This window comes from Eptatretus burgeri, chromosome 9 (genome assembly GCF_056783735.1).
Source record: "Eptatretus burgeri isolate ZD-2024b chromosome 9, Ebu_testis_v1, whole genome shotgun sequence".
Lineage (NCBI taxonomy): Eukaryota > Metazoa > Chordata > Myxini > Myxiniformes > Myxinidae > Eptatretus > Eptatretus burgeri.
This window is the reverse complement of record NC_140969.1, coordinates 11499494-11526709: the sequence shown is the minus strand read 5'-3', so window position 1 is coordinate 11526709 and position 27216 is coordinate 11499494. Positions and strand designations below refer to the sequence as shown.

The following is a 27216-nucleotide window of genomic DNA, read 5'->3' as shown; positions in this document are numbered from 1 at the left end:
AGCTGTCGCTCTGGTACTCCATTACTCAGACATGGATCAATGGTTCATGGCAAAGCACAGAACATGGCTGGGATATGAAACGGTGATCACAACATTGTCCACCCTGATACTTATCTCTTTCACAAGTCACATCAAAATGGTAAACGGCTCCAACACAAATTGACACTTGTGCAATGGAAAACACAAGCAGAAATTGCAGAAAATGAGCAAATATCATACTAAAGGGAATCGAGACCGATTCATTCAATGATAGATTACCAAATATCCTCCCATTAGAGCAAAGCAACAGGGTCTTCAGTCATGATGGAATTCATAGAACAGAGATATTTTTTTCCCCAAGTCCCACCCAACATCCGACAATGGCCTTGAACAGTTTGAAGATGGATAGCTTGTCAAGAAAAAGGCAGATCAAACATCTTCAAGATTCTTGCTTGAAAGTCACGGCTGACGGTACAGGGTGCCGAAACACAAGGGTATGCGAGGTAACTAAAACACTATGGGACCCTACATCCCACCACTTATGGGTGGGACCTATATCCCACCACATAGACCGAACCAATCTTCAAAGGAAGTCCCTCAATTCCTATTTTTGGCTTTAACAATGGAATAAAGGTGTCAGTGATTCTCTGGGGCTACTTGTCATCCACTTTGCTGAAGCCTTCAAGAGCAACTTTTCATCGTAATTAGACAACTCCTTTTTGTTGGAATTTAAAAAATCTTTTTCATGCAGGCATGCATGTGACATTGCATATTTTGATTGGTAGTTACCACATGCGAAGCGATAAAAGCAGGGTTAAGCAATTGGTTCACTTCTGTCTGTCTCAGTTTATGATCAAGGAATAACTTAATTTCATTTGAATGATTATATTTTGATCACGGATCGGAGCATGAATTGGAAAACGAACCTGTAGTTTTATTTGACTGTGAATTTGTCCCGATCACACATGCGCAGAGGAATGAGATAATTTGAATTCGCCCCAATCGTGCATACGCAGACAGGAGTGAGATAATTTCTTTATTCTGGCTGCCTGTCTGGCAGTCAAGCAAAATTGAAAATCATTCCTTACAGGAAACTTACTGTTTTTAGATGGTGTATATCATAAAAGACACAAACAAAAAGCACGAAGAACGAATGTAACGTGTTAAATATGGTGGTGTATAAGCATCAACAAGGATTACAAGGAAATTATGCACAGGAGGAGGCCGTTTGGCTCATCATGCTTGCGCCACACCATTACTAGATTTAACAAGTGGTGCCAGGCACAACAAATCCCGCCCATTTAAGGCATAAAGTTATTTTGAGGATCAAATTTAAATTTGATACATCCTTAACCTGAATGTTGATTATAAGGAATAGAATAAGGAATATTTTAGTCTTAGTTTGAAGTCAATTAAACCATTTTTGACGATGTTATGAGCGAAAAACGATTTTGACCTTTTCGTGACCTGACCTTGAACTTTGACCTAATTGGACCCAAAAGTTAATGGGGTCGTCCGAGGTTCATTACCCACCTGTGGATACAATTTGACAGTGTTTGAGCCAGCCGTTTTCCCATAAATTTGTATTTTCGTAACCATGTTTTAGTTTTAATGGGAAATTTGTAATTTTGACCGATGACCATGACCCCAAAAACTTCGGACCCTACCGATCTTCACAAATATGCATTTTTCACTGTAGGAATGGGTAGGATTATAAGTGACAAATAGAATAAGGTTCACTATAAGCTTAGTTTGAAGTAAATCAGATCATTTTTGACGAAGTTATGAGCGAAAAACGATTTTGACCTTTTCGTGACCTGACCTTGACCTTTGACCTAATTGGACCCAAAAGTTAATGGGGTCGTCCAAGGTTTATTGCCCACCTGTGGATTAAATTTGATAGTGTTTGCTAAAGCCGTTTTTCCGTAAAGTTGCTAACAGACAGACAGACAAATAAAAACAATGTCACCCGCAGGGTGACCCGTATCTTGCCAAAAGGTGACCACGTGTGACTTCTTTAAGGTCACACTGAGGTGAACAGAGCTGCTATCCACCAGGAGCGACTCCTTGAGGAATATCTGCCTACGAGAGATTACGATGAGAATCGTTCTACAGAGTGACCATGAAAAATATGCTTTTGCCTCATAACGTCACCAAATGACGTCAAAATGTCTCAAGCTTGACATATCTCGAAAGGACTCAGAGGTGTTCAATTTGAGGTACTACACGATATGGTTCCTAAAACTTGAAAATTTGACCTTGGGGTCAAATATGTTTGACCTCTGGCGCGAACCATGAAGGTCAAGGCCAATCGCCACCAAAAATTAATCAGCTGAGCGCCAGACCATGAACTATATTCCCATGAAGTTTGAAGACGATCCGATCAAAATTACTCAAAAAATAAGGGTTTCGTCGACTCCCCTGATTTGCGACAAAGTGACCTTGACCTTTGACCTTCAAAATTTTATGCGCTGAAAGGGACCTCTATAGGCCTCTGATATGTGAAGTTACAAAAATTTCCAATGATAACTGTGCTCTGCAGAATTTTTTATAAGTGATTACAGACAAACAAACAAACAAACAAAAAAAACATACAAGCTGACGAACATATCTTGCAAAAACTTCGTTTTGGCAAGATAACAAACAAACAAACAAACCGGACGATTACAATATCCCGCTCCCTCCCTCCAGGGAGCCGTCAATACCCCTTCCCTTCACGTGCAGCCTTTTGATTGCTGGATGCATCATTAGCTAGGGGTACAGAATACAGATATGTCGCTGATGCAGTGCCCCTATTACCAGTACACTGGTGCTCATTTCACCGACCTCAAAAGGATGACAGGCTGAGTCAACCCCTTGGTGTTAATTCAGCAGCCAATGGGGCTTTAACCTCGGACCCTAGGATCCCAAGCCACCACCCTAACTGCTAAGCCAACACCAGGTAACAGCGCTAAACTTCCGGAATTTTTTTTTAATATGACCTATACAATCATTATTTTATTAAAATTGAATTATATATTTGAACACTGTATGGGGTAAGCTGTTTTATAAATTCCATAATAAGTCAGTACCCCATGCAGCAGGAGACGGGATTTTGTAATCAAGTGTGTGTGTGTGTGTGTGTGTGTGTGTGTGTGTGCGTGTGCGTGTGTGCGTGTGTGTGCGTGTGTGTGTGTGTGTGTGTGCGTGTGCGTGTGTGTGTGTGTGTGCGTGTGTGTGCGTGTGTGTGCGCGCGTGCGCGCGTGCGTACGTCTGGGATGTAACTTTTTTTATTATTAACCATTTGAGCTTTTGTCATAAAATTTTCAACAAAGCTTGATAATGAGACTATGGAGAAGACAAATTAATAATTTGTTCAAGTCAGCTTGGTGTTGGCTTAGCAGTTAGAGTGGCTGGCTTGCATCTTAAAGGGTCCTGAGTTTGAGCCACTTTTCACCGTTTAATTAACACCAGGTGAGGTTGACTCAGCCAGTCATCTTTCTGAGTTCGACAAAATGAGTACTCGTGCACTGGAAATGGGGGCAATGCATTAGCGGAACAGCCGCATCCTCAGCTAATGATGCTACTTGCAGCCTTGTGCTGCATACGAAGGAGATTAAAAGGTCAAAGGTCAACATCACAAAATCGTCAATCGAATTGACCTGAAATTTTAAGAATTTGCATATTGGGTCAATGAATTGGTTCACCAATCAAAAGCTCGAAGCTGATTGCTTTTCAAAAGCTTGAAGACATTGAGAGATGCGGGCAAAAATGATGTATAGCATGATGGTTCAAAAAGTTGTGGATGAGTTATGACAAAACCAGGTGGAAGAGTTGGCTTGGAGACAACAAGCCAATTCTTCTCTGTCCGGCTGTACCACATTCGTTCGTTACTTCCTCTTGTCGATGGGCGAAGCATGCTGCCCGAAATGTTGAGGCCTACTTTTTCTTCTCTTCTCTTCCTTTGGAGTTATTTTTAAAGTATAGAAAATATAAATTAGCTCTTTTAGGAGCTAATACATGGTGTAAAGCATAAACTTTTCACTTTATTGTTATTCCACCATGGAAACTTTTAAACAGTACATATATACTGTATATATATATATATATATATATATATATATATATTGTATATATATATATATACTGTATATATATATATATATATATATATATATATATATATATATATATATATATATATATATATATATATAAAAAAAAACATTGTTGTGATGTCACTGGTACTTAGAGTACTCCAGAAAGTGTTAGCACTTCAATATTCCTAGGGATGGTTTTTAAGATCTCAGTGAGGTTGTTCTTTATCACTCCTGTTGCTCCAATCATCACCGGTACAATATTGGTGTTCTTGAGATTCCAGGATCTTTTCACTTCATTTTTGAGATCTTGGTATTTGGTCATTTTCTTGATTTCTGCGTTGTTTAGGCCAAAATCGCTGGACACAGAAACTCAACAATGCCTTCTTTTCCCTTTTATACATAAGCACGAATCCGGTCGCAATGCTTTGGTTTCTATGTTCATGCTCGAAGGGATCATCAGGTCATATATGAGCGTTACTTCCGTGTGTGTGTGTGTGTGTGTGTGTGTGTGTGTGTGTGTGTGTGTGTGTGTGTGTGTGTGTGTGTGTGTGTGCACTCACAAACAGCACAATGCAATGAATGTGTAGAAATCTCCATAAATTAAAAAAAACTATTTAAACCAGTGTTGCATAAGGAAAGTTTGTGAAAGCAATACCTCACGCTATCTATAAAACATCATAAAATAATTCATACGATGCGTAAATGTTTGTTTTGTATGATGAAACAATTCCAAGCATGAGCAGATAGCTTTAAATAAATTTCATTCCACTAATCTACGTGTATCAATCAGTACAATTGTCGAATAAAGCTTTAAAAAAATATTTTTTCATAGTTTACGGTTTCTGTATCACTCAATAAGTTACCTGTAGCAACGGTTATTGCTTCGATTGTCTCGAGACCAGTTAGCTTTTGAAAATCCTCTGTGCCAACGGCAGGACTACAACGAAGGCATCTGAAATCGAGAGATAATGCGAGGTCAGAAGCATTGTGAAGAGGTGAAGATTGTAAAATGCTAATGTAGGCACACCTGAAGTCAGACATAATCCTTTGTCAACAACAAGCTTATCACAAGCTCACTCAATGACATGCTCATCAATTTATTGAGTTGACAAACAAGGCCCATTAAAGGAACGTCATCGGGTGCTGGTTGTACAAGGGCATTTGACAGCAAGAAGATCAAGACGACACAATAAACAATTTGAAGCCCTTCTTATAAAGCTAAAGAAACGTGATGGTCAGAAAGGCATGAACAGGCATATTACCGGTATGAGTGTCTGTGCCCCTGGAGAAGGAAAGGCATACAAAGTGAGGGAAGGCCCATTTTCCCCTCAGACGATGTTATTGGGATCACAGCAGCAAACTCTGATGCTAGTTTGTTTAGCTCCGCTAGAGTCAAGCCTGGGACAAAGAAAGTGACCGATACACACAGGTTACAACTAGAAGAGCTCAATTCCAGCTGTTGTCATAAAAAAATCCCTTCAACGAGACCGTTTCACCCTCTCCCTTCCTGACGAACCCCTCATGAGATCGAAGGCTCACGGAAGAGCATACATATGTATATAATCACATGTACAAGACAATCCATGCCGCCAACAATTACAAGGACATAACAGACAACAGACAAATGATGACAGCACATAAGATTTTAATTTAGGATCCCAGCATCACACAAGCCAATCAATCACTTTGCCAAAGGGAGCTTTTCGCTTAAAGCTCAAACCTATAGTTGGTTCAGAACGAGTTTTCACAGAACATCAAGTATTGAAGGAGCAAAGAAGAATGACCCCACGGTAGAGTGGCGTAACATACAAAGATTTCCTGCGGAGCTAAGAGGATGAAAACAGATGCAAGCTCATTCACCAATCATTCAGGGACTGTTCAACAGTACAAAATAAACATCACTTAAAATGCTCAAGGAATGCTTCATAACAGTGAAAGCAAGAGACGGACACCAATGCACAGTGTGAAGCACCGTGGATTTTACGACAAGAAAGAGCTTATAATAACCATGTTTTGGCAAAAACTCACAAATTTAGTCGAGCAATTAAGATGATCCAACACATCCAATTATCCCCCATGGCGTTTTCTCCCTGTTATAGGCTACGAGTGCACAAGATTGAGCCACTCGGCAACCAGCCAATGCTTAGCTCTGCATGTTGCCAAGTGTTGTGTACCGGTGATAAGCACCCTGGTGTTTCCAAGTGCTGCGTACCTTTCAGGTTTTGTGCAAAAACTAACATAGCAATCGCAGTACCAGAAACCTTCAGTTAGCACTTCCGTGCCCAATTCCATTTAAGGGCCAAAGGCCTTTTTTTTTTTCTTTTTTTTTTAAGTGGAGTGCAATAATATACACATGAGATAATCTGAGGTTGAGATTACCAAAGGTTTCATCAAAACATTTTATTGGTGTGGTTTAGAACACTGGAGAATGCATCAACATCTGACACTCAGAATTATTTGACTTCCTGGAAGCAAATCAATTCAAGCCTATTTCCTGATTTGCCATCAATGAGACTTGCTGAATCGCATTCAAACCCTCGAGACTTTGTCCACCAAAGGTGGACAGAGGTTACATTGTCACCCCTGGTTCTCTGTCTATTCTTCTGTCTGAGCAGGATATCTCAAAAAGTTATGGATGGATTCGGACGAAACTAGGTGGACAGGTTGGGTGTATGACGAGAACAGGCTGATTAGATGCTGGTTTCGGTCCGGATGCAGATCTAGCCTATTAGTGGGATACAAAATGCGTAAAATGTTCAACCTGGCAGAGGTATGCGCTCAACTGAGTGCTGATCTGGTTATTACATGATATATATATTTTTTTTTTTTTACAAAATTGCAATCAAAAGGAATACATATGTCACTTCACCACTTAGTTTTAATGTCACCTCCTTCTGATGCAGAGGTATGAAGTGAAATGAAAAAAGCAAAACCGATAAGTTGTAAGGCACCAAGAAAGAAGCGACCAAAAGCCAAGGTGAGAAGTTCAATCTCTCTTGAAAATTATGGGGAAAAAGAAGAAAAAAAATAAAAACATCATTGATGACCGCTTACATTTTCTTCGAGAAGGACCATCTCCATTTTGTTGTTTTTACCAGTAAAAGTGAAAGAAAGAAATGATCCCAAGAGTCATTCAAAATATCATTATTGAATGTTTCAAGTACGCATGTCATGCATGTTTGTTTCTGTATTCCCCCGAGATTAAAACTCAGTTCGATTCAGTGAATCGGGATGCCCTCTGGAGGATTCTTGATCTTTGTGGGGTGCCAAGAAAACTGATCAATCTGATGTCTGAACTATACTCTGGTACTGAGAGTGCTGTGAGATGTGGTGATACCATCTCTGACTTATTTCCAATTGTTACTGGAGTTCATCAGGGGTGTGTACTGGCCCCCACACTGGCATCAGGGGTGTATACTGTATATGGACTGGATTCTGGGGAGGATGTCGGAAAGATCAAGCTGCGGTGCATTGTTTGGGAATTTCAAGATCTCTGACCTTGATTTCATAGATGATGCAGTTATCCTTGCGGAGACTATGGATATCCTTTTGGGGCCCCTCAAGGTGCTGAATGAGGAGTCAGAGCCACTGGGATTGGGTCAAAATTAAGATCCAGGCTTTCAATGACATCTTGGATGCTGCTATCTTGTTAACCTCCGCCATCGAAGATCGGAGGTTACTGTTTTCACCCCTTTCTGTTTGTTACTTACGAAATCTAAAGATTTCGTAAGTATATTGATCACTTCCGTTTCTGTTTGTTTGTTTGTCTTTGTTTGTTTGTTTTTTGGGCACGATAACTCGAGAACGGAAGAAGCTACCAATGTCAAATTACACCACGTGATTCAGGAGGGTGATGGCTAGCGCTGATTAGATTTTGGTCAAAATCAGTCAAAGGTCAAGTTCACAGTGAGGTCAAACATAATTCCGTAAATTCATGTGGAGAAATGGAGTATTTTTGCTTCGCTCGACGTTACGAGTTCGTTTTAACTTCGATTTAAATTTTGTCTTCGGTTTTTGCGATCGCTTAGGACGCTTAAAACTCGGTTGTCGAAATTCTGGTAAAAATCGGATGTTTTGGAGACGTTTTAAGATTGTATAAAAAAATATTTCACTCGACGCGTCACGGGTCGTCGTCACGTGATGCAGTGCGCTCGAGCAGACTCGTCGTTGAGTCACGTAAAGGTTTTCCGTGTGCGTGCTGACGGTGTTTTCGATAAAGATGGTGTTTAAAAGTCATTTTTTATCCCAATAAAGGTTATCGTCGCATGCCTGACTCGCTGAGCCGTCGGATTATGTAAAGATTGTTGGTGGATGGCTGAATATTACGGTTTTGTGACTGATAAAATAATATAAAATAATTGCGTGGAGAAATGGAGATTTTTGCTTCGGTCGATGTTACGATTTTTGATGGTTTGGTACAGAATCATCGTAGAAACTTCTGGTTTGCGTCGCTACCTTCTCCAGAGACAGCTTTTATTAGACAAGGTCAGAGGTCAAGTTGACAATTTCGTAAGTACCAGTCTATGACTGCTTGTTTGTTACTTACGAAATCTAAAGATTTCGTAAGTATATTGATGCCTTCCATTTCTGTTTGTTTGTTTGTTTGTTGGCACGATAACTCGAGAACGAAAGAAGCCACCAATGTCAAATTACACCACGTGATTCAGGAGGGTGATGGCGAGTGCTGATTAGATTTTGGTCAAAATCGGTCAAAGGTCAAGGTCACGGTGAGGTCAAATATTAGATTTTTGATGGTTTGGTACAGATAACTCGAGAACGGAAGACGCTACCAATGTCAAATTACATCACGTGATTCAGGAGGGTGATTGCTAGTGCTGATTAGATTTTGGTCAAAATCGGTCAAAGGTCAAGGTCACAGTGAGGTCAAACATCCAAAAAATGATAACTCGAGAACGGAAGAAGCTTCCAATGTCAAATTACACCAGGTGATTCAGGAGGGTGATGGCTGGCGCTGATTAGATTTTGGTCAAAATCGGTCAAAGGTCAAGGTCACAGTGAGGTCAAACATCCAAAACATTCGATTTTTGATGGTTTGGTACAGAAAATCATCGTAGAAACTTCTGGTTTGTGTCGCTACCTTCTCAAGAGACAGCTTTTATTAGACAAGGTCAGAGGTCAAGTTGACGATTTCGTAAGTACCAGTCTCTGACTGCTTGTTTGTTTGTTACTTACGAAATCTAAAGATTTCATAAGTATATTGATGACTTCCGTTTCTGTTTGTTTGTTTGTTTGTTTATTTGTTTGTAGGCACGATAACTCGAGAACGGAAGAAGCTACCAATGTCAAATTACACCACGTGATTCAGAAGGGTGATGGCAAGTGCTGATTAGATTTTGGTCGAAATCGGTCAAAGGTCAAGGTCACAGTGAGGTCAAATATCCGATTTTTGATGGTTTGGAACAGATAACTTGAGAACGGAAGAAGCTACCAATGTCAAATTACACCACGTGATTTAGGAGGGTGATGGCTAGTGCTGATTATATTTTGGTCAAAATCGGTCAAAGGTCAAGGTCACAGTGAGGTCAAACATCCAAAACATTCGATTTTTGATGGTTTGGTACAGAATCATCGTAGAAACTTCTGGTTTGCGTCGCTACCTTCTCTGGAGACAGCTTTTATTAGACAAGTTCAGAGGTCAAGTTAACGATTTCGTAAGTACCAGTCTATTACTGCTTGTTTGTTAGTTTGTTTGTAGGCACGATAACTCTAGAACGGAAGAAGCTACCAATGTCAAATTACACCATGTGATTCAGGAGGGTGATGGCTAGTGCTGATTAGATTTTGGTCAAAATCGGTCAAAGGTCAAGGTCACAGTGAGGTCAAACATAATTCCGTAAATTCACGTGGAGAAATGCAGTATTTTTGCTTCGCTTGACGTTACGAGTTCATTTTAACTTCGATTTTAATTTTGTCTTCGGTTTTTGCGATCGCTTAGGACGCTTAAAACTCGGTTGTAGAAATTCTGGTAAAAATCGGATGTTTTGCAGACGATTTAAGATTGTTTTATAAAATATTTCACTCGACGCGTCACGGGTCGTCCCATGATGCAGTGCGCTCGAGCAGACGCGTCGTTGAGTTACGTTAAGGTATAATATAATTGCGTGGAGAAATGGAGATTTTTGCTTTGGTCGACGTTACGATTTTTGATGGTTTGATACAGAATCATCATAGAAACTTCTGGTTTGCGTCGCTACCTTCTCAAGAGACAGCTTTTATTAGACAAGGTCAGAGGTCAAGTTGACGATTTCGTAAGTACCAGTCTGACTGCTTGTTTGTTTGTTTGTTTGTGAACAGTATTACGGAAAAAACTCCTTGACGGATTTCAACGAAACTTGGTGGGGGGGATTAGGTATGGTCCAAGGATCATGCCATTAGATTTTGAACTCAGTCCAAAATCCAATATGGCCGCTATGGCAGCCATTTTGAAAAAAATATTTGAATTTTTTTTTTTTTTTGCATTTCTACATGTTTTAAGTGATTTCCACCCCCCCCCCCCCCGCCCAAAAAAAAAGTGTTAGAGAAAAAAATAATTTTTTTTTTCAACAAAATTTCGATTTTTTTGCATTTCTACATGTTATAAGTGATTTCCAACAAAAAACATGCCAAAATTATAATTGCGGCTGATTTTGGAACTTCAGGTGGATATACCCACGTAAAATCAATTTCTGTCTCAAGGAATCTAGTTATGATGAATGAATTAAGTATGTAAAAGTGAAAGGGAAAGTTGCAAACTATAACTCTGTGAGCACTGTTGACGTCAAATTGAATGAATAGGATATCAGGTTCACTTGAGTGACCTAGCAGTATTGGCGGCGGAGGTTTTGCCCTCTACCGAGTTCTCCCCCTCTCGTCTATACCTGTTTGTGTTGAGGTCACAGAGATTCACTTACCTTGGCAGTGATATTCATGTCTCTGCTGGCTGCGAGTCAGAGGTCAATAGACATCTGGGTCGGGCCTGGGGAGTCATGGATTCACTGGATCATGGGGTGTGGTGCTGTTGGTACCTGTACAGGATGATGAAAGTCCGAGTCGTCAGGTCCTTGGCGCTTCCAGTCTTGCTCTATGGATGTGAGACTTGGACTCTGACCAGGGATCTGAGAAGGAGACTTAAATCCTTTGGTACCAGGTCTCTTTGGAGAGTCATTGGCTATCGCTGGTCGGGTTTTGTGTCCACGAGCGGTTGCTGAGAGAGACTCGGATGAGATTTGTTACCTGCATAGTCCGTGAGCATCATCTGCGGCTGTATGGACTTGTGACTCATTTTCCTGACGTTGATCCTGCTCACCAGATTCTCTCAGCGAGGGAGCCTCGTGCATGGATGGAGGCCAATGGGCCGACCACGTGCCTTGTGGTTGCAGCAGGTTGATCAGAATCTCAAGGAGATGGGGATGGGCCAGGCATATGCTTGGGGGATGGTCAGACGGAGGCCCCTGGAGAACCGGCGGAAAGTGGATGCAGCGACGCGCTGCCCCGGCGTATGCTCACATACCTGACCTGATTAAAACATCATTTTCCATGATGTGTAAAGATGAATATACAATTGAGGGATGCACTGGAATGGACACTGCAGACGGATGAAATGTTGTTCACCTGAAACATTCAACCTGTAGCAGTCCTTCAAAATCACGGGACAACAAATCACCTGAAGGATCACCAATGTCAAGACTGAAATAAGCAATTACAATACAGTACTCACTAAAAGAGCTGAATTTACAACTTGCAGTGTATGTATATGTATGTGTGTGCGTGCGTGCGTGCGTGCGTGCGTGCGTACACACACACACACACACACACACACACACACACACACACACACACACACACCATCCGTCGCTTCGCTGATGGGAATAGTAAGAGGGGACAGAAAGAGGGGGGGGGGAAAGAGAGGGGTGGGGGAGAGAGGGGGGGGAGAGTGAAGAGGGGTGAGGAAGGGAAGGCAAATGTGTGGTGGAGCATTAATTACGATTCATAGTCTCATAAAAATGATTCTGCATAAAATAACAGTGAAGATGGAACCAAAATAATGTCTGAAATACATTTTCTAACGGTCATACGAGAAATACAGTCCAGAGAAAAACACCGCTCGGACACGTCTGGAGCCAAGCGGTCCAGAGACAAACACCGCCTGTGCCTGGACACGTCCAGAGACAAACTCCCGTCGGGACGTAAACACCACCCAAACACGTCTGGAGCCAAACACCGCCTGGATGTGTCTTGAAATGTATTTCACACTTCTTCTTCTTCTCCCCCCTCCTCTGACCTTCATGAGGGTTGAGGTCCGATGGCACCAAGCTTCTGCCCTGCCCTGATCACAATACTCCTCCACCTCCCTCTGTCATCAGGCAACTCTCTGCACTCTCCAACCACCACGACCTTACTGATATCTCCTTCCTCACACAATCCTCCCATCTCAACCATGGTCAACCTCTTTTCCTCCGACGGGCACAAAGATCAACCGCCGCTCAAAACAGTCATCTTGCAGACTAAATTAGATATGTTGAAGCGGTTCGATGCTGGTGATCATGCAGTGCTTATTGCCACCATCATTGGGATACCCGTGACAACTGTGCGGACAATCGTGGCAAACAAGGACAAGGTGAGAGCTGCTGGGCAGTGAAATATGCTACTAGGTGCTTCTAGAAATGGACGCACTTGAAGTTTGGTGATGGAGAATATGGAACGTTTATTATCAGTCTGGATCGAAGCCCAAAACCAAAGACGTGTGCCAACAGGTTTGCTTGCGATCTAAGCTAAAGCCCGCAGTTTATTTAACGACATAAAGGGTGAAGGAGGTGAGTCAAGTCAAAGTGAAACCTTTAACGTGAGCAGAGGCCGGTTTGAACGGTTTAAGCGGTGCAGTAACCTCCGTAACATCAAGATGACAGGCGAGTCAGTGAGCGCAGACAAGCCAGCTGAAGAGACCTTCCTGGTGACATTAAAGAAAATTATTGAAGAAGACGGGTCCACAGATTAGAATGCTGATGAAACCAGGCTGCTTTGGAAACAAATTCTTGCAAGAGCCTACATCTCGAAAGAAGAATTCACGACACCCGGTTTCAAAGCTGCCAAAGATCATGTCACTCTCTTCCTTGCTGGGAATGCAGCACGTGACTAAGATGAAACCAAATGCCGTCTATTATTCTGAGAATCCCCGTGTATTCAAGGGTTATTCAAAGAACCACCTACCAGTACATTGGCACTCAAATAAGAAAGCATGGATCACTGGAAGTATTTTCTCACACTGGCTGACAACAGACGCCATTCCCGAGTGGAAAGACTATTGTGCAAGAGACAATGTTGCCTTCAAAATTCTCCTGTTAATAGACAATGTGCCTGCCTACCCTGTTTACTTGAACAAATCATCTCCATATGTCAGTTTCCCAGGAATGCAACCCCACCTTATAACATGTATTCTAATTCCTATGGAAAAAAAATACGTTCCGATATACGCTGTTTTGATATAAATAGCATTTCCCAGGAACGCATACAGGACTCCCTGTATTGTACTCCGCAGATTTACCCGTCGCTTTGCTAATGGGTGTCATCAAAATACAAATCCCGAAACGGACCGACGCCTGGTTGAAGGTGAAGAAGACCTTAGCGAAAGTCGGGTTGGTGAAAGAAAGATTGGTTTAAGCCACAATCATAGATATCTATAATGGTCAAATTTATTTGCAAAATGTCTGTGTTAAACTATCAACCGTATTAGTTTCATACATTGTACTCCTCACAAGATATCATGATTGAACTTGAAAGACATGTCCAAAGAAACTCTTTACCTTGTGCCAACAGCAAGGACTCTTCAACAAGCTGTTCCCCCGTCGTCCTCTTGTTGACACGGCGCAATGTCATGTGCCGTGCGTCGACGGCCTCACACAGGGGTCTGCCTTCCATGTGCATCACCTCACACCACTCCTCTGCTCCCATCTCAGGCTTGGAGCACAGCTGTGCCAAATTTCTTAAACATCTTGCGACACGCTTTTGACTTGGAATTTCTTGCCTGTGACAATACAGATAAAATTGGTTGTTTTTTTGAACCTATTGCCATTTGTCTATCATAACCAAAAACAGCAAGTGAGAGCAAAATATTCTCTGCAATTCCAAGAAACGCATTGTTACACACAATGAACTGCCATCAACATTCCACCAGATTCGAAGGAAACAACAAAATTACACGTGCCCTCAACATTCCAGCAAACCAAGAATTGGAGATGCGTTTTGTACCGGCTGGAAGAATCCAATTCATTTCAAAAGGTTAGAGTTCAAACAAAGGAAAATCAAGGAAAAAAACAAACAAACTTTGTGGCATAAACGGTACTCACAATGTTTGACAAGCAGGACAGAAGAGTTTTACACAATGATACATCTGGGGTGGAAGGTACTGCACCACCTTGACTCGCACTCGAAACTTTCCAAGTAATGTTCGGCTCAGCACAATAGTGAGCGGTGTAATCCGGTGCTGGTAATGATCTGTGATCACAATGTCAGTGGCAGTACACCTGAAGCAAATTAGTGCACTTGCTCAAACATGCCGTTAGCCTCTTCAGTGGTCCCAGGTGAGCACTTGCCTCATGCATGATGTGACATCATGTTCAAATTGCACATATTACTTGATTTGACTTTTGTCAATGTATTTGTGCCTTTTTAATTAAGTAAATGTAACTCGCATCTCTTAACATCCTTGGGGCTGCATGGAACTGCACGCAGCAAGCTCTTTCACGAGCCTCAGACAATGTAGGAAAGAAAAATATAAAATGAAATACGTGCCACAAAGCTGGAGTACATCATCATATCCACAATACAACGATCCCCTGGTTCGTCAATCGTACATTTCCACACTCTGCAGCAAACTACACATCAAAATAAGTGGCAAATGAAGTCACGATCACATGTGTCTGTCATGGCGTTGCATGAGCAACGATTTTGCTTTTAGGGAATTTTGCCAAAGCACAATTAATCAACAAACAAAACACCTGTTGTAGAAACTTTCTCATTCCAAAACAACTTACCAGGTCGTTGGTCGGTGCACATTTCTACGTTCTCTTGTGCCGTGTCCTCACCAGTAACAGCTCATGAAGCAAGAACAGGTAGAAAGCAAGAGAGAGCGAGAGGAAGAGAGATTAAAACACCACAATGGATTAAAGGATAGAAGCAATGCTTTGAAAGCAAAAAAAGAAAAGTTCATTCATTTGAGGAGGAGGATATAGCTGTTTAACATGTTTGGCTTATTGAATAGATATGGCTTCACTTAACACTTAATCATTGTTTTCTTCTTAAATTAATATCTTGAAACGAAGCTATTGATGTTTTTTGTGTCCTTGAATTATGTCATATATCACGTGACCTGCTACATCATCTCCAGGATACTTTTGCTTTGGGACTTGTGTTTATGTGCGGCTTACATATGCTCTGAAAAACTCTGAACTATGAAAAGGTACAGAGAATGCCATCGAGATGCATTGTTGCTGGTTGTAGCAATACAACCAAAGATGGTGTGAGCATACATGTTTTCCCAAAACATCCAGCTGTAAAGCCAAAGTAAAACTGACCAGAGGAATGTGGCGAGGCCCAAATGCTTCAAGCGGCATCTGCAGCGTCAATTTTGAAGATAATTCATGCGACACCGGCCTGTATTCCCTGTTTGGGATGAGTAAATTGAAGCGACTGAAAGGCGACATGACCCCCACGAAGATTACAGATAATTCTAATGTAACGGAGAAGAAAATGGACAGAACAGCTGCAGAAAAGCACGAGAAACTGAGGGTTAGTAGCGTTTTTCTTTTTACCCAGCATTTCGATTTAGCATTGGTCATGATCACCACCACTTTAGTAGTCAATCAGTAACTAAGTACATTATGTATCAGACGTACGTACAGCCGTAAACAGGGCTAATAGTAATGTATGTGTACCTTCCATGTGTCAAGCAGAAAGATAATCTACAGAAATGGAGAAAACTATGAAATGTTGAAATTATGTATAATCTCCATGACCATGTCATAGTTTCCATGTCATGTCACCATGTCATGGTGCATAGTTTCCCAGGCAAAAATAACATTCCTTTCCTGTAGTAATTCTCTGCAGACTACTGTAGTATACGAGAGTACAACTCTCATATACGATAGTTCTAACTGGAGCATTTTGCCTGTGTTGACAGCAACAAACAACTTTCACATTTTAATGCCTGTTCTTTGCGGACGCATGCTCCACTGGGCTGGCAATGACCGGGCATTACAAATGTTCAGGGCGAGAGAAACACTGTGCACGATGCATGATGATACACGTACGATGTCGAAAAGCTCTACAAGTGAGAAACTGCAATTGTTATTGTCTGACTTCTACTTCTGTCACTTATGATTTACAGGAACATAACCCATAGGGTGATTGCGTTACCCCACCCTCCCCCACCCCACAGTGACACACACACACACACACACACACACACACACACACACACACACACACACACACACACACACACACACACACACACACACACACACACACACACACACACACACACACACACACACACACACGCAATTATGACAACTCAACAAAACAGTTTGTGCCTCCCCCTCCAAATCCTGTCCCATTTTTGCTCTCTACCCCCCTTCCCCACACTCAAGTCTCTGAACTCATGCCCTCCCCTCCCACCAACCCTTCCATAGTTGTCTCATATTTACTCTCACCGTTCTCCCGCTCCAAAAGCAAACAGGAATTCGACGTCGCACTAGCAGAATATGTAAAGTTTTGTACTCCCCTCTCATATCACATCACCGACTTCACAGAAACCCATCAGGGCCATTAAAAAATTAAGTAACGCATTTTTTTTGCCCAAATCTGACACCCCCAACTCCATGTAATGCTCCGTAACTCTTCAACAGACACCCCATAAAATATCACGTAACACTCGATGAAGACACCACCCTTCCCAATATTTCATGCCTTTATCCTGGGATGCTATTTATCCTGTCGTTTTTTGTGCAGTGACTACAAACTATATTTGTCAAAGTATCATCAATAAGACCAGGCAGCAGTTGGAATCCCTGTAATGATGTCATCAAAATAATCGCTCTGAGTGATGTAATCATTTCTAAATATGTTCAATTGCTTTTATTTCCAAATGAGATTCAGTGTCCGTGAAAAAAGCAGTGATGGGAATATCAATGATGTAATTTAAATAAAAGTGATTTTCTTTTATCATGAATGTATTAAATACATGCAATTCTTCACCACTTGAGAGATGGGGCCAAAACGATATATAGCGCGATATCTCAAAAAGTTATGGACTAGTTATGATAAAACGAGATGGATTAATTGGTTTGGTGACAAGAATAAGCCGATTAGATTTTAGTTTCGGTCTGAATGCAGATCCGGCCCATCAGTGGGATAAAAAACCGAAACTGCTCAGCCTGGTGGAGGTGTGTGCTCCACTGAGTGCTATTCTAGTTACTACAAGAATTACAGAGAAGTGTTGCAACAAAATACCACTAAACTCCACATTTACCATGTTCTAGCTACAGGATTTACCACTTACCAGTTGTTATTGCTGAGTCTTTCTTTGACGTCGTCCCGATTATTGTGAACGGCAGGTATTTCATGCATGATATCATCCCCAATTTACACCTGGGGTTCATACATGTACGGTCTGACAGCACCTTCTACATCATGATTTTTACGATCGTCGTAATCTGAGGAATTTTGATCAGAAAATTATTCGTCAAATTCACTTTCTCACGAGTCTGAAGCGAGTTGTGCAGCTATTATTATTTGCATGCTGAGACAATCGTACTCGTGATGACATCACACAGATGGCACAATGATCAAGGAGGTTTCCTATAATTTTAGGGGCAGTACCAGGCAGGTTGGGCTTGTTTTTATTTTTAACTTCAACGCCTCAAAATAATTATTACAATTAAAAACCACGTGCAGTTCTTTGTTTATTACTTACAAATCAATGTCATCACATGAAAAAAAAATTCAATTCTGTGGACCTTCAAGTAGTCGTAATTTATACCATTAAAAGTGAGGTGCATAAAAAAAAAAGTTAGTTGAAATTAGAACAAAAAAACCATATAACTTGAGGGTTCATAGAACATCTTCACCCGCACAGTCTTGAGAAAAAGGACACAGGAAGGGTCTTTTCCACTCTTGCTTTGAGTTTCCGACCAAAACCCATATTTCCTATGAACTGTGATCTTGGCTGAATCTTAATAGTCCCCAACACTGAGAGCACGAGTGGCAAATTTGATTGGTGAAGATGGCGTAAAATGGCGTAATATTTTGTCCAACTTAAACTGGAAGTTTTTGGAAGTGCTAAAAGGTGATTTCCGTTCTAATCCTCAGGTATGTAATTAAATTGAAATAAAATAAAAGTTTTAAAGGTTGTGGAAAAAAACAAATTTCAGGAAGTTTACTGCCGTTAATGCAGCGGCTTTTACACAAATTTATTAAACACATTACATTAGTTACTCATGCCTGTTGTTTGTGCCCTTTATGATTTGTTATCATAAATCACAGTAAGTTATCATAAATCACTGTTATCACAGTAAGCTTCCTGTTTGGAATGATTTTAATTTTTTTTGACTGCCATAGTAAAAACAAACAAACAAACAAACAAAAATCTCACTCCTCTCTGTGCATGCACAATCGGGACAAATTCAAAACCAAAGTATTGTTAAGTTACAGGTCCGTTTTCCAATTCATGTTCCGATTTGTGTTCAAAATATAACATTCGATTGAAATTAAGTTGTTCCTCGATCATAAACTGATGCTTGTGGATGAATGGACGGATAAATGGACAGACAGAAGTGAACCTAATACTTCAATCCGCTTTTCACTTCACTTGCGCCGGGTAAAAATCGAACTTCAACATCCCCATTCCTGGGAGAGAGGAACACTCGATGAACAGTCATTTGATTGTCAATCAAGAAAAATGAAATAAAATGGACAATCCTGTCTGTTTTGTTTCCCCAGTATAAGGTAGTGCATGTGAAGACACGGCAAGGCTAATACAGTGGTTGCATCTCTCAAAATATGCCATGTAGATCTTTTGGTTAAACCTCGTGCAAAAAAATAAAAACACACACACACACACACACACACACACACACACACACACACACACACACACACACACACACACACACACGTTTCTCCATACCTGTGCTGCTTACAACTTCTTCATACAATGTCTCAGACAGAGGATCTGACTCGTGCAGATTTTCACAGCAAGCAGCTTGCAAGGTCCTGAAAGACGTGCGTGAAAGAGTTGAGGATCGGCAAAGTTACATTCTCCACTTGCTCAAACCCACAGTTCACATATCAAGCACCTGCCAATCTCTCTCCCACATGGAAGTTCGAAATGAAACAAACACATGAACTAATTATTCTTTGGAATCGGCGGGCGGGGAGATGGAGGGGATAGATGGAGGAAAACAAACAAACAAAAAAACAATGAAAAAAATTCCTCTAACTCAGTATTAATTCAAGCATAACTTGGAGGAAAATATAACAGAAGAAAAACAATTTTTGGAAGGGTCCTGAAAGCGATCTCGTGCTTTCAGACAATAATTTGCAGCACGTGTCGAATTTGCAGCCAAATGAAACCCACTCAGCCAAATCTTAAGCTCTCTTCCAGATCACAAGGTCACAAAGGGTGCAATGTACAAAATTTTACACAAAAGCGAAAACATTAAAAAAAAAAACGTTTAATGTCAGAGAAGGCAGAGCGAGTGCAAGGAAATGGCAAAATGAATGGGCGACAAAATACGAAAAAGATCCTGACAAAACAAACCGACGATAAATCAATTAAGTTTTCTCTGTGCACGTGGCGATGCTCATGGAAAGGCAAATATCATCATGCAGGGAGATCATCATGAGATGTCTCATGGGACTGCAAGTGCCGCAATCTGGCTCCATGTGCATTCATTCCGAAACAGCTGCTGCTTCTCCAAATTAATTTGCCCAGAGAAAAAAAAATCACATTTCGTGAAAAGTCCTCGTGTTCTTCCTCTGGGATAATTGACACGAAAAATATCCCCCAAAAATTATAGACATGTATGAATATATATGTATATGTAGTATTGAACAGATAGAAGTGTATAGAGTAGCATAGTTTGTGTATGAGTAGCTAGCCCATCTCAATGTGATTAAGCAGGGACACGCATGCATGTGAGCTTAAGGCCCAGTCACACCTTGACGTTTTAGCCAGCAATGGCAACGTATCAAAATGTATGTAAAACGCTGGCTTACGCTGAACTTTTGATGTTTTTTTTTTAAAATTCGGACGTATTCATAACGAGTTGGTCATATGCATAACATATTAGTAACGGACACAGAACGTTTCGTTGTCTTATAGATAACTTATACCAACGAATGCTTAGCGTGTTGTCGGCGTTCACTACCTATGCCCAACGATAGTCTAACTTATGCATAGCGCGCTGCACGTATTGCCGACGATCACCTGGCGTAGCCTATTAAAAGGCTGCCGCACAATGATTCAAATCATAACCGATCGTTGGCACACGTCGACAAAAGTTACTTGTAAGTTACTCATAAGTCGAAACACGTCGAGGTAATGGTTAGCGTCAGTGTTCCAGACTCCCTGGTTTTTTTTGTTTTTTTTTCTTCAGTATGACGGTGATGTTGTCACTTCGATTTCTAGTGCGGTTATAATATAATATAATTAATAGGCTGCCGCTCAACGATTTAAATCATAACCGCACTAGAAATTGAAGTGTCAACATCACCGTCGTACCAAAGAAAAAAAAAAACAATTAAAAAAAAAAACCAGGGAGTCTGGAACACTGACGCTAACCATTACATTGACGTGTTTCGACTTATGAGTACCTTACAAGTAACGTGTGTCGACGTGTGTGAACGATCGCGTAACGTGCCTACAACACGTTACTCATGGGTTAGAAATAAGTTTTGGGTATGCTAAACATTACCTCGACGTGTTTCGACTTACGAGTACCTTACAAGTAACGTGTGTCAACAATCGCATAACGTGCCTACAACTCATGGCCAGCGTAGCGGAACTTGTGAGTCATACGCTGGCACAAGTCGTAAAATTTCAAGCATGTTAAAATTTGAGGACAACCGCAAAGTACAACGATGAAAGCCAGCGTACTATGACGTATGGCAGTGTTTTTCAGCGTGCTCTCAATGCTTCCAAAACTTACCCATAACATATTCGACGTGTGCCAGCGTTTTAGACAAATTTTTCAAAAATCGGCATAAGCTGGCTAAAACGTCAAGGTGTGACTGGGCCTTTAAGGATTGTCTTGTAGGAATGTGCACCATACAGGGGATGGTGCGTGGTAATAATTAATGAGGGATTAAGGTTCAGGAAATTTTACATATAACCCCTTGTAATGTCGCACCGGGTGGGATTGGGTGGCCTTGGGGCTCTGCCAGGCAAGGGGGAAAGAGGGGGCGGAGCTATGGACGCCTCAAGGGGCGGAGCTTTGTCCAGAGAGCGAGGGGAGGAACCGGGTTCAGTTCGTGAAAGGATCGTGAGTTTTGAGGAGAACTGACTCTGAGAGGGAGATCATCTCTGAAGAGAGTGGCGTTGGACACAAAGCGAGGACGGAGGACGAGAACCAGATGAGGCCTTTGCTCTGCTGGTGGACGAGGAGGAAGCAGGTCCACAAGCTGGAGTGGCGAACAGGCGATGAGGCAGGCGACAAAACACACGGGCAGGACGAAGGCTCATGAGCAGAAATATATATGTTAGTGCTGGGCCGATTATAAAATTTGACAACAACCGATTAAAAAATAAAATAAAATATAAAAAAAACAATAAATCAGCTGATTATGCTGCCGATGCAGATTACATTTTTTTATTTTTTTATTTTTGGCATCCACTTGTAGTGATTTTTTTCATGCTTTCAACTGGCTATGACAATGCTGCAACTGCCACTGCTACCGAGGATGCCGATTATAAAGCGGTAAATGACGATGTCATTGTGCACACATGAATCGGATGTGCCGGAACGACTCCGAACTGGAATCGAACCCAGATGAGACACCCACCCACCCCACGTGCTTAAAGTGGCGCTGGAATCAAACCAAGACTCGACACCCACACCAAGTCCCAGATCGAATGCTGGACTAAGTTCGTCGTCGTGAAGTTTTTGATGATGCATCGTCGTCGAGGCACATCTTTGTTGCACTGCAAGCACGTAGCCAAAGTTTGCTGACGCAGGTTAATCTGAAAATAATTCCAAATAATGATGGATTTCGGTATCGTGCACGACGTGCAGCAAGACGTTTAAGCCAGCACACCAGGAAGCGAAAATGCAGTATACACTTATCACGTACCTACAAGTTAACATGTTATTGTCATACAATGGGGCTGTTAAAGACTGCATGTGAAATGTGCCCCCTTTTGTTTGGGGGAAGAGGGGGCAGAATACTGTCAGTCTGCCTTTGAAATGTGAAAAAACAAATTTAACTGATGCTATGATATACACTACACCTGGAACGTATGACGTCAAGACGTACTTAGCCAGGAAATAGGATACAGTACGAGCGATCGCATTTTCCTTCGTCCTCATTGCTGTTTCTAAAGCAATTGGTGATTTTATATGAATCACATGTGCTTTAGAAAGGTTAAATGGTTTCTCTTTGTGAGTTTCAAAGCAAATTATATTTGATAACATTCGATTTCCGAGCCCTTTGCCGTATTAACGTGTTTTCTGAATTACAGAGGCAAATGTTTTTCCATCTGACACATGACTATTGGCAGCTGCTTATAAAGATTAAAGTTTATGCTCATTTACTTTAAACATTTCCAATGCAACGTTGTTGTTTAGCTCACCTGGAAAGTAGTTCCAGGGAGCTTATGGGATGATGCTCCGTCAGTCAGTCAGTCTTTCCGTCCGACAAAAAACACTTTCAACTTCTTCTCTGAAACAATACAAACAATTTTGATGAAACTTGACCACAACCTTCATCACCCGGTGTGAACCAAGGATTGTTCACGACATTAAAACAAATCGGGCCCGAATGCGGTTTTTTGGGGGGAGGGGGTGGTGTTGCCCCCCAAAATATGTATTTGCTTTTTTCTCAGAAACTACCACAATTTCGATGAAACTTGACCACAAACTTCATCACCCATGATGTACCAAAGTTTGTTCACACCAATAAAAAATTGTGGTCCGAGGGCATTTACGGGGGAGGAGGGGGGGTTTACCCCCCAAAATAGGTATTTGCTACATAGGTATCAGTATTTGCAGTACTGTATATATAATGTTTTCATGTGTTTGTGTGTTTGTCTGTGTCTCGAGGAACTCAGGCAGGATTTGAACCAGCAAAGGGTTTACCCTTGTACAGGTTTTCTTGTTCGCTTTATGCAGCTTTCTTTGGCGAGAAGAGCTTGGAAGGAGTAAATTTATATAAACCAAGCCACCGAGGATAATTGATTAGGTGGGAATTGATTGGTTATTCCCTCCAATTACGGACGAGAGTCGTGCTTGAGTCATGTTACATCACCGAACTCCACTCTCCAATCTGTTACAAACAGGAATGGGCAGGGTCTGCCTCAAGTGTGGGCTGACCTTCCAAGCTCTTCAAGTGTGAGGCCGACCCTGCCTATTCCGGTTTGGACCAAATTGAGGGTGGAGTTCAGTTCTATTCATTGGTTGGCTGTGCTTTTATATCATTACAATGGATAATCCCAAATACATGAATTCGCAGAATGCTGTGCTGCTGGTGAACATGGCAATTGCTGCAATGAGGGCACATGTCTCGGTGAGCACCACCCTCTGTGAAGGTAACACTTCCAATATATCGACATCCGATTCTGATCCAGGGTCACGATGCGACTTGCAGTATAAACGCTTTTGTGATAGTAAGCTCCTCTCGATGGGGGATCGTAACGCCAAGTCTCGACATATGCCCTTTCATTATTTACTTATTACCTCCGCCACCAAAGGTGGACGGAGGTTATGTTTTCACCCCTGTTTGTCTGTTTGTGTGCAGGATATCTCAAAAGGTTATGGATGAATTCGGATGAAACTTGGTGGACAGGTTGGATGTGTGACGAGAACAAATTAATCAGATTTTGGTGAAGATCCATATCTGCATCCGGATAAGAGAATTTTAAAATTGATTCTTCGCAATTGAAAGATAGGTCCAAAAACGATTTATAGCACATCTCAAAAATTTGTGGATGGATTATGACTAAAAACTTGGTGGATGAGTTGGTTAGGTGACAAGAACAAGCCCATTCGATTTTGGTTCAGATCCGGATTCAGATCCGGCCTATCAGGGATACAAAATGTAAACTGTTCAGCCTGTCAGAAGTACGCGACCTACCGATTACCGTTGTAGTTGTAGCTGAAACACAAATCACGCACATTTGGAGACAAATACATGAGACAACACTGAACTTTACTTCAGACTAACAGCCGCTGAGCTTACGGGGCGTGAAGTAACTTCCCGGAGCACTCTGGGTACCTGCAACGCCATCTTTATGACATCACTTTTCTCCCTCCACACTGATGGACAATTAAGGAATTTCCTCCTCTCCAGAACTGACCAGGGTCAGAATTGAACCACAGTCCTTCCAGATGTAGAGCGGAAGCTCTATCCATTAAGCCACACAGAGTTATGATTCAGTATCATTTTACTGGACAGTAATGATTGAAGAAACACGTTGTAGACAAAACTATGATGCAGAGAGACAATTAATTGCAAACAGAATAAGCAAGATCGAGTGCCTTGGTGATCCGATTTACTTTAGGTTTAGCAAAGTACATGATCACTCCAGTGTGAAATGTGGCAATTGTGGAAGAAGATTGTGAAAATAAACAATTCATCATACCTTGGTTTGTATGCGGACAAGATTGAAGACAGGACATTTTCAAATTCGCTGTTAAAACACAAGATAAATGTTCTGCGTGTGATCGAGGGTGCATGTATTTGTACGCTCTTCGAATGTCATTAGGTTTTTTTTATTTTTTATTTTTAATTGTATTTAATGCCCAATGAAACTCACCCAGGACGAAAACCAATCGGCATTTTGACATTGACTCGATGGAACACAAAAAGTGAAAAAAAAGTGCCGACGATGAATTGATTCGATTTTGGTGAACATTCAGATCCGGATGCTGGAATTGTTTACATGATTCATCACCATTGAGAGATAGGGCCACAAACAATACATAGTATGATATCTCAAAAAGTTATTGACGGAATCGTACAAAACTTGGTGGACAGGCTGTGTGTGTTTGACAAGGACAAATCAATTTGATTTCAGTGAAGATCCAGGATCTAGATACAAGAACTGTAATTTTTAAAGTGATTCTTCACCTTTGAGAAAAGGGGCCAACAATGTCTATACAGTATATACTATATATATATATATATATATATATATATATATATATATATATATATATATATATATATATATATATATACATATACATATACATATACATATACATATACATATACATATACATATACATATACATATACATATACATATACATATACATATACATATACATATACATATACATCGGGCGTAGTGGCGTGCGCCTGTAATCCGGCTACTCGGAGGCTTGGGTTGGAGGATCGCTTGAGGACGGGGGCTCTGCACTGGGCAGGGTGTAGAGCAGCCCGGAATCATGGCGAAACCCAAATCCTGATCCCTGTGTCGTAAGAGGCGACCAGGGTTGCGTCAGGAAGGGCATCCGGCGTAAAACCTGTGCCAAATCAGTATGCGGATCATAACGGATGATCCGCTGTGGCGACCCCTAACGGGAGCAGCCGAAATATGAACAACAACATATATATATATATATATATATATATATATATATATATATATATATATATATATATATATATATATATATATATCTCGAACACGGACGGATTATAACAAAACTTGGTGGATGAGTTGGGTAGGTGACAAGAATAAGCCGATTCGATTTTGGTTCAGGTCCGGATGCAGATCTGGCCATCAGTGGGCTACAAAAAACATAAACTGTTCAGCCTGGCGGAGGTACACGCTCTACCGAATTCTAGTTTTGTATGCAAATATAAAAGGAATCTTTGAAAAGCACCCGTTCTCATGTAAACATTGGTTTGAATCAACCACGTGCTCCATACAACGTACACGTTGAAAATAATCTTTGTTCCAACAACTGAATATCAATAGCGCCTGAGCAGCCTCTGCGTATGCCGAAGCTTTAAAAACATCCTGAAACTCCTAAATTGCAGCACAAAATCCTCAGCTTAGTGTATTGATAAACTAAGCGAGCACATCAGGTACAAACTTCCGGCAAACCTTTCTCTGCTTGCATAACAAAGATGTCAAAAAAACCCCGTGCAACACACAAAATGGATAGTCATACCAGTAATACCCAGCAGAGGATGCTGTTAATACAGGTATGAAGAACTACAAAAACGAACAAACAAACGGTTATCAAATGAGAACTCCGCATTGAGAAATGTATACGTGTCTGAATGCGAAGTACAACACGCGTTCAAGCGGTGACGGTCGATGGTGTGATAGACGCGATGGCAACGACTGTAATGTAGAGGTACTGTGTGACATGGAGGTCCAGTTCGTGGAGCATGATAAAATGGGTAAATGAGAAATTTATATATTTTCGCCTGGATATTTCTTGTGCATTTTAACCACTTCCCAAAAGGTTGCAGAGGTTTTTGAAGATTATGCATTCTTCCAATTATGTCATCGTCTTCACGTGACATGGCTTCTTCTTCGTCTTGTACAGTGGCTTCAGAAAGTATTTAAACCCCTTGCCTTTTTCACATTTTGTTGTGTTACAGCCTGAATTTAAAATCGGTTAAATTGAGATTATTTTTTTTGTCACCGATCAACACAAAATACTCCATAATGACAAAATGAGAACATTGAGAAAATTTTACAAGTTCATTAAAGATGAAAAGCTGAAATGTCTTGCATCAATAAATATTCAACCCTTTTTCTATGACACTCCAAATTGAGCTCAGGTGCATCCAATTTCCTTTGATCATCCTTGAGATGTCTCCACAACTTGGAGTCCACCTGCGACCAATTTAATTGATTGGACATGGTTTAGAAAGAAACACAGCTTTCTATATAAGGTCCCACAGGTGACAGTGCATGTTG

General features: G+C 41.1%; 1 protein-coding gene across 8 annotated transcripts in view; it reads right to left on the bottom strand.

Moving 5' to 3' along the window:
* The window catches only part of POT1 (protection of telomeres 1), a 278625-nt gene that overhangs the window by 28318 nt on the left and 223091 nt on the right, over positions 1-27216 (bottom strand). For all 8 annotated transcript variants that reach the window (XM_085894077.1, XM_085894073.1, XM_085894076.1 and 5 more), the window contains 6 exons: positions 19243-19328; positions 15089-15148; positions 14402-14549; positions 13859-14079; positions 5321-5456; positions 4922-5010 (listed from right to left, as the gene is read on the bottom strand). In XM_085894077.1, the coding sequence (XP_085750203.1) occupies positions 4922-5010; positions 5321-5456; positions 13859-14079; positions 14402-14549; positions 15089-15148; positions 19243-19328 (740 nt within the window). The remainder of the gene's footprint in view (positions 1-4921; positions 5011-5320; positions 5457-13858; positions 14080-14401; positions 14550-15088; positions 15149-19242; positions 19329-27216) is intronic.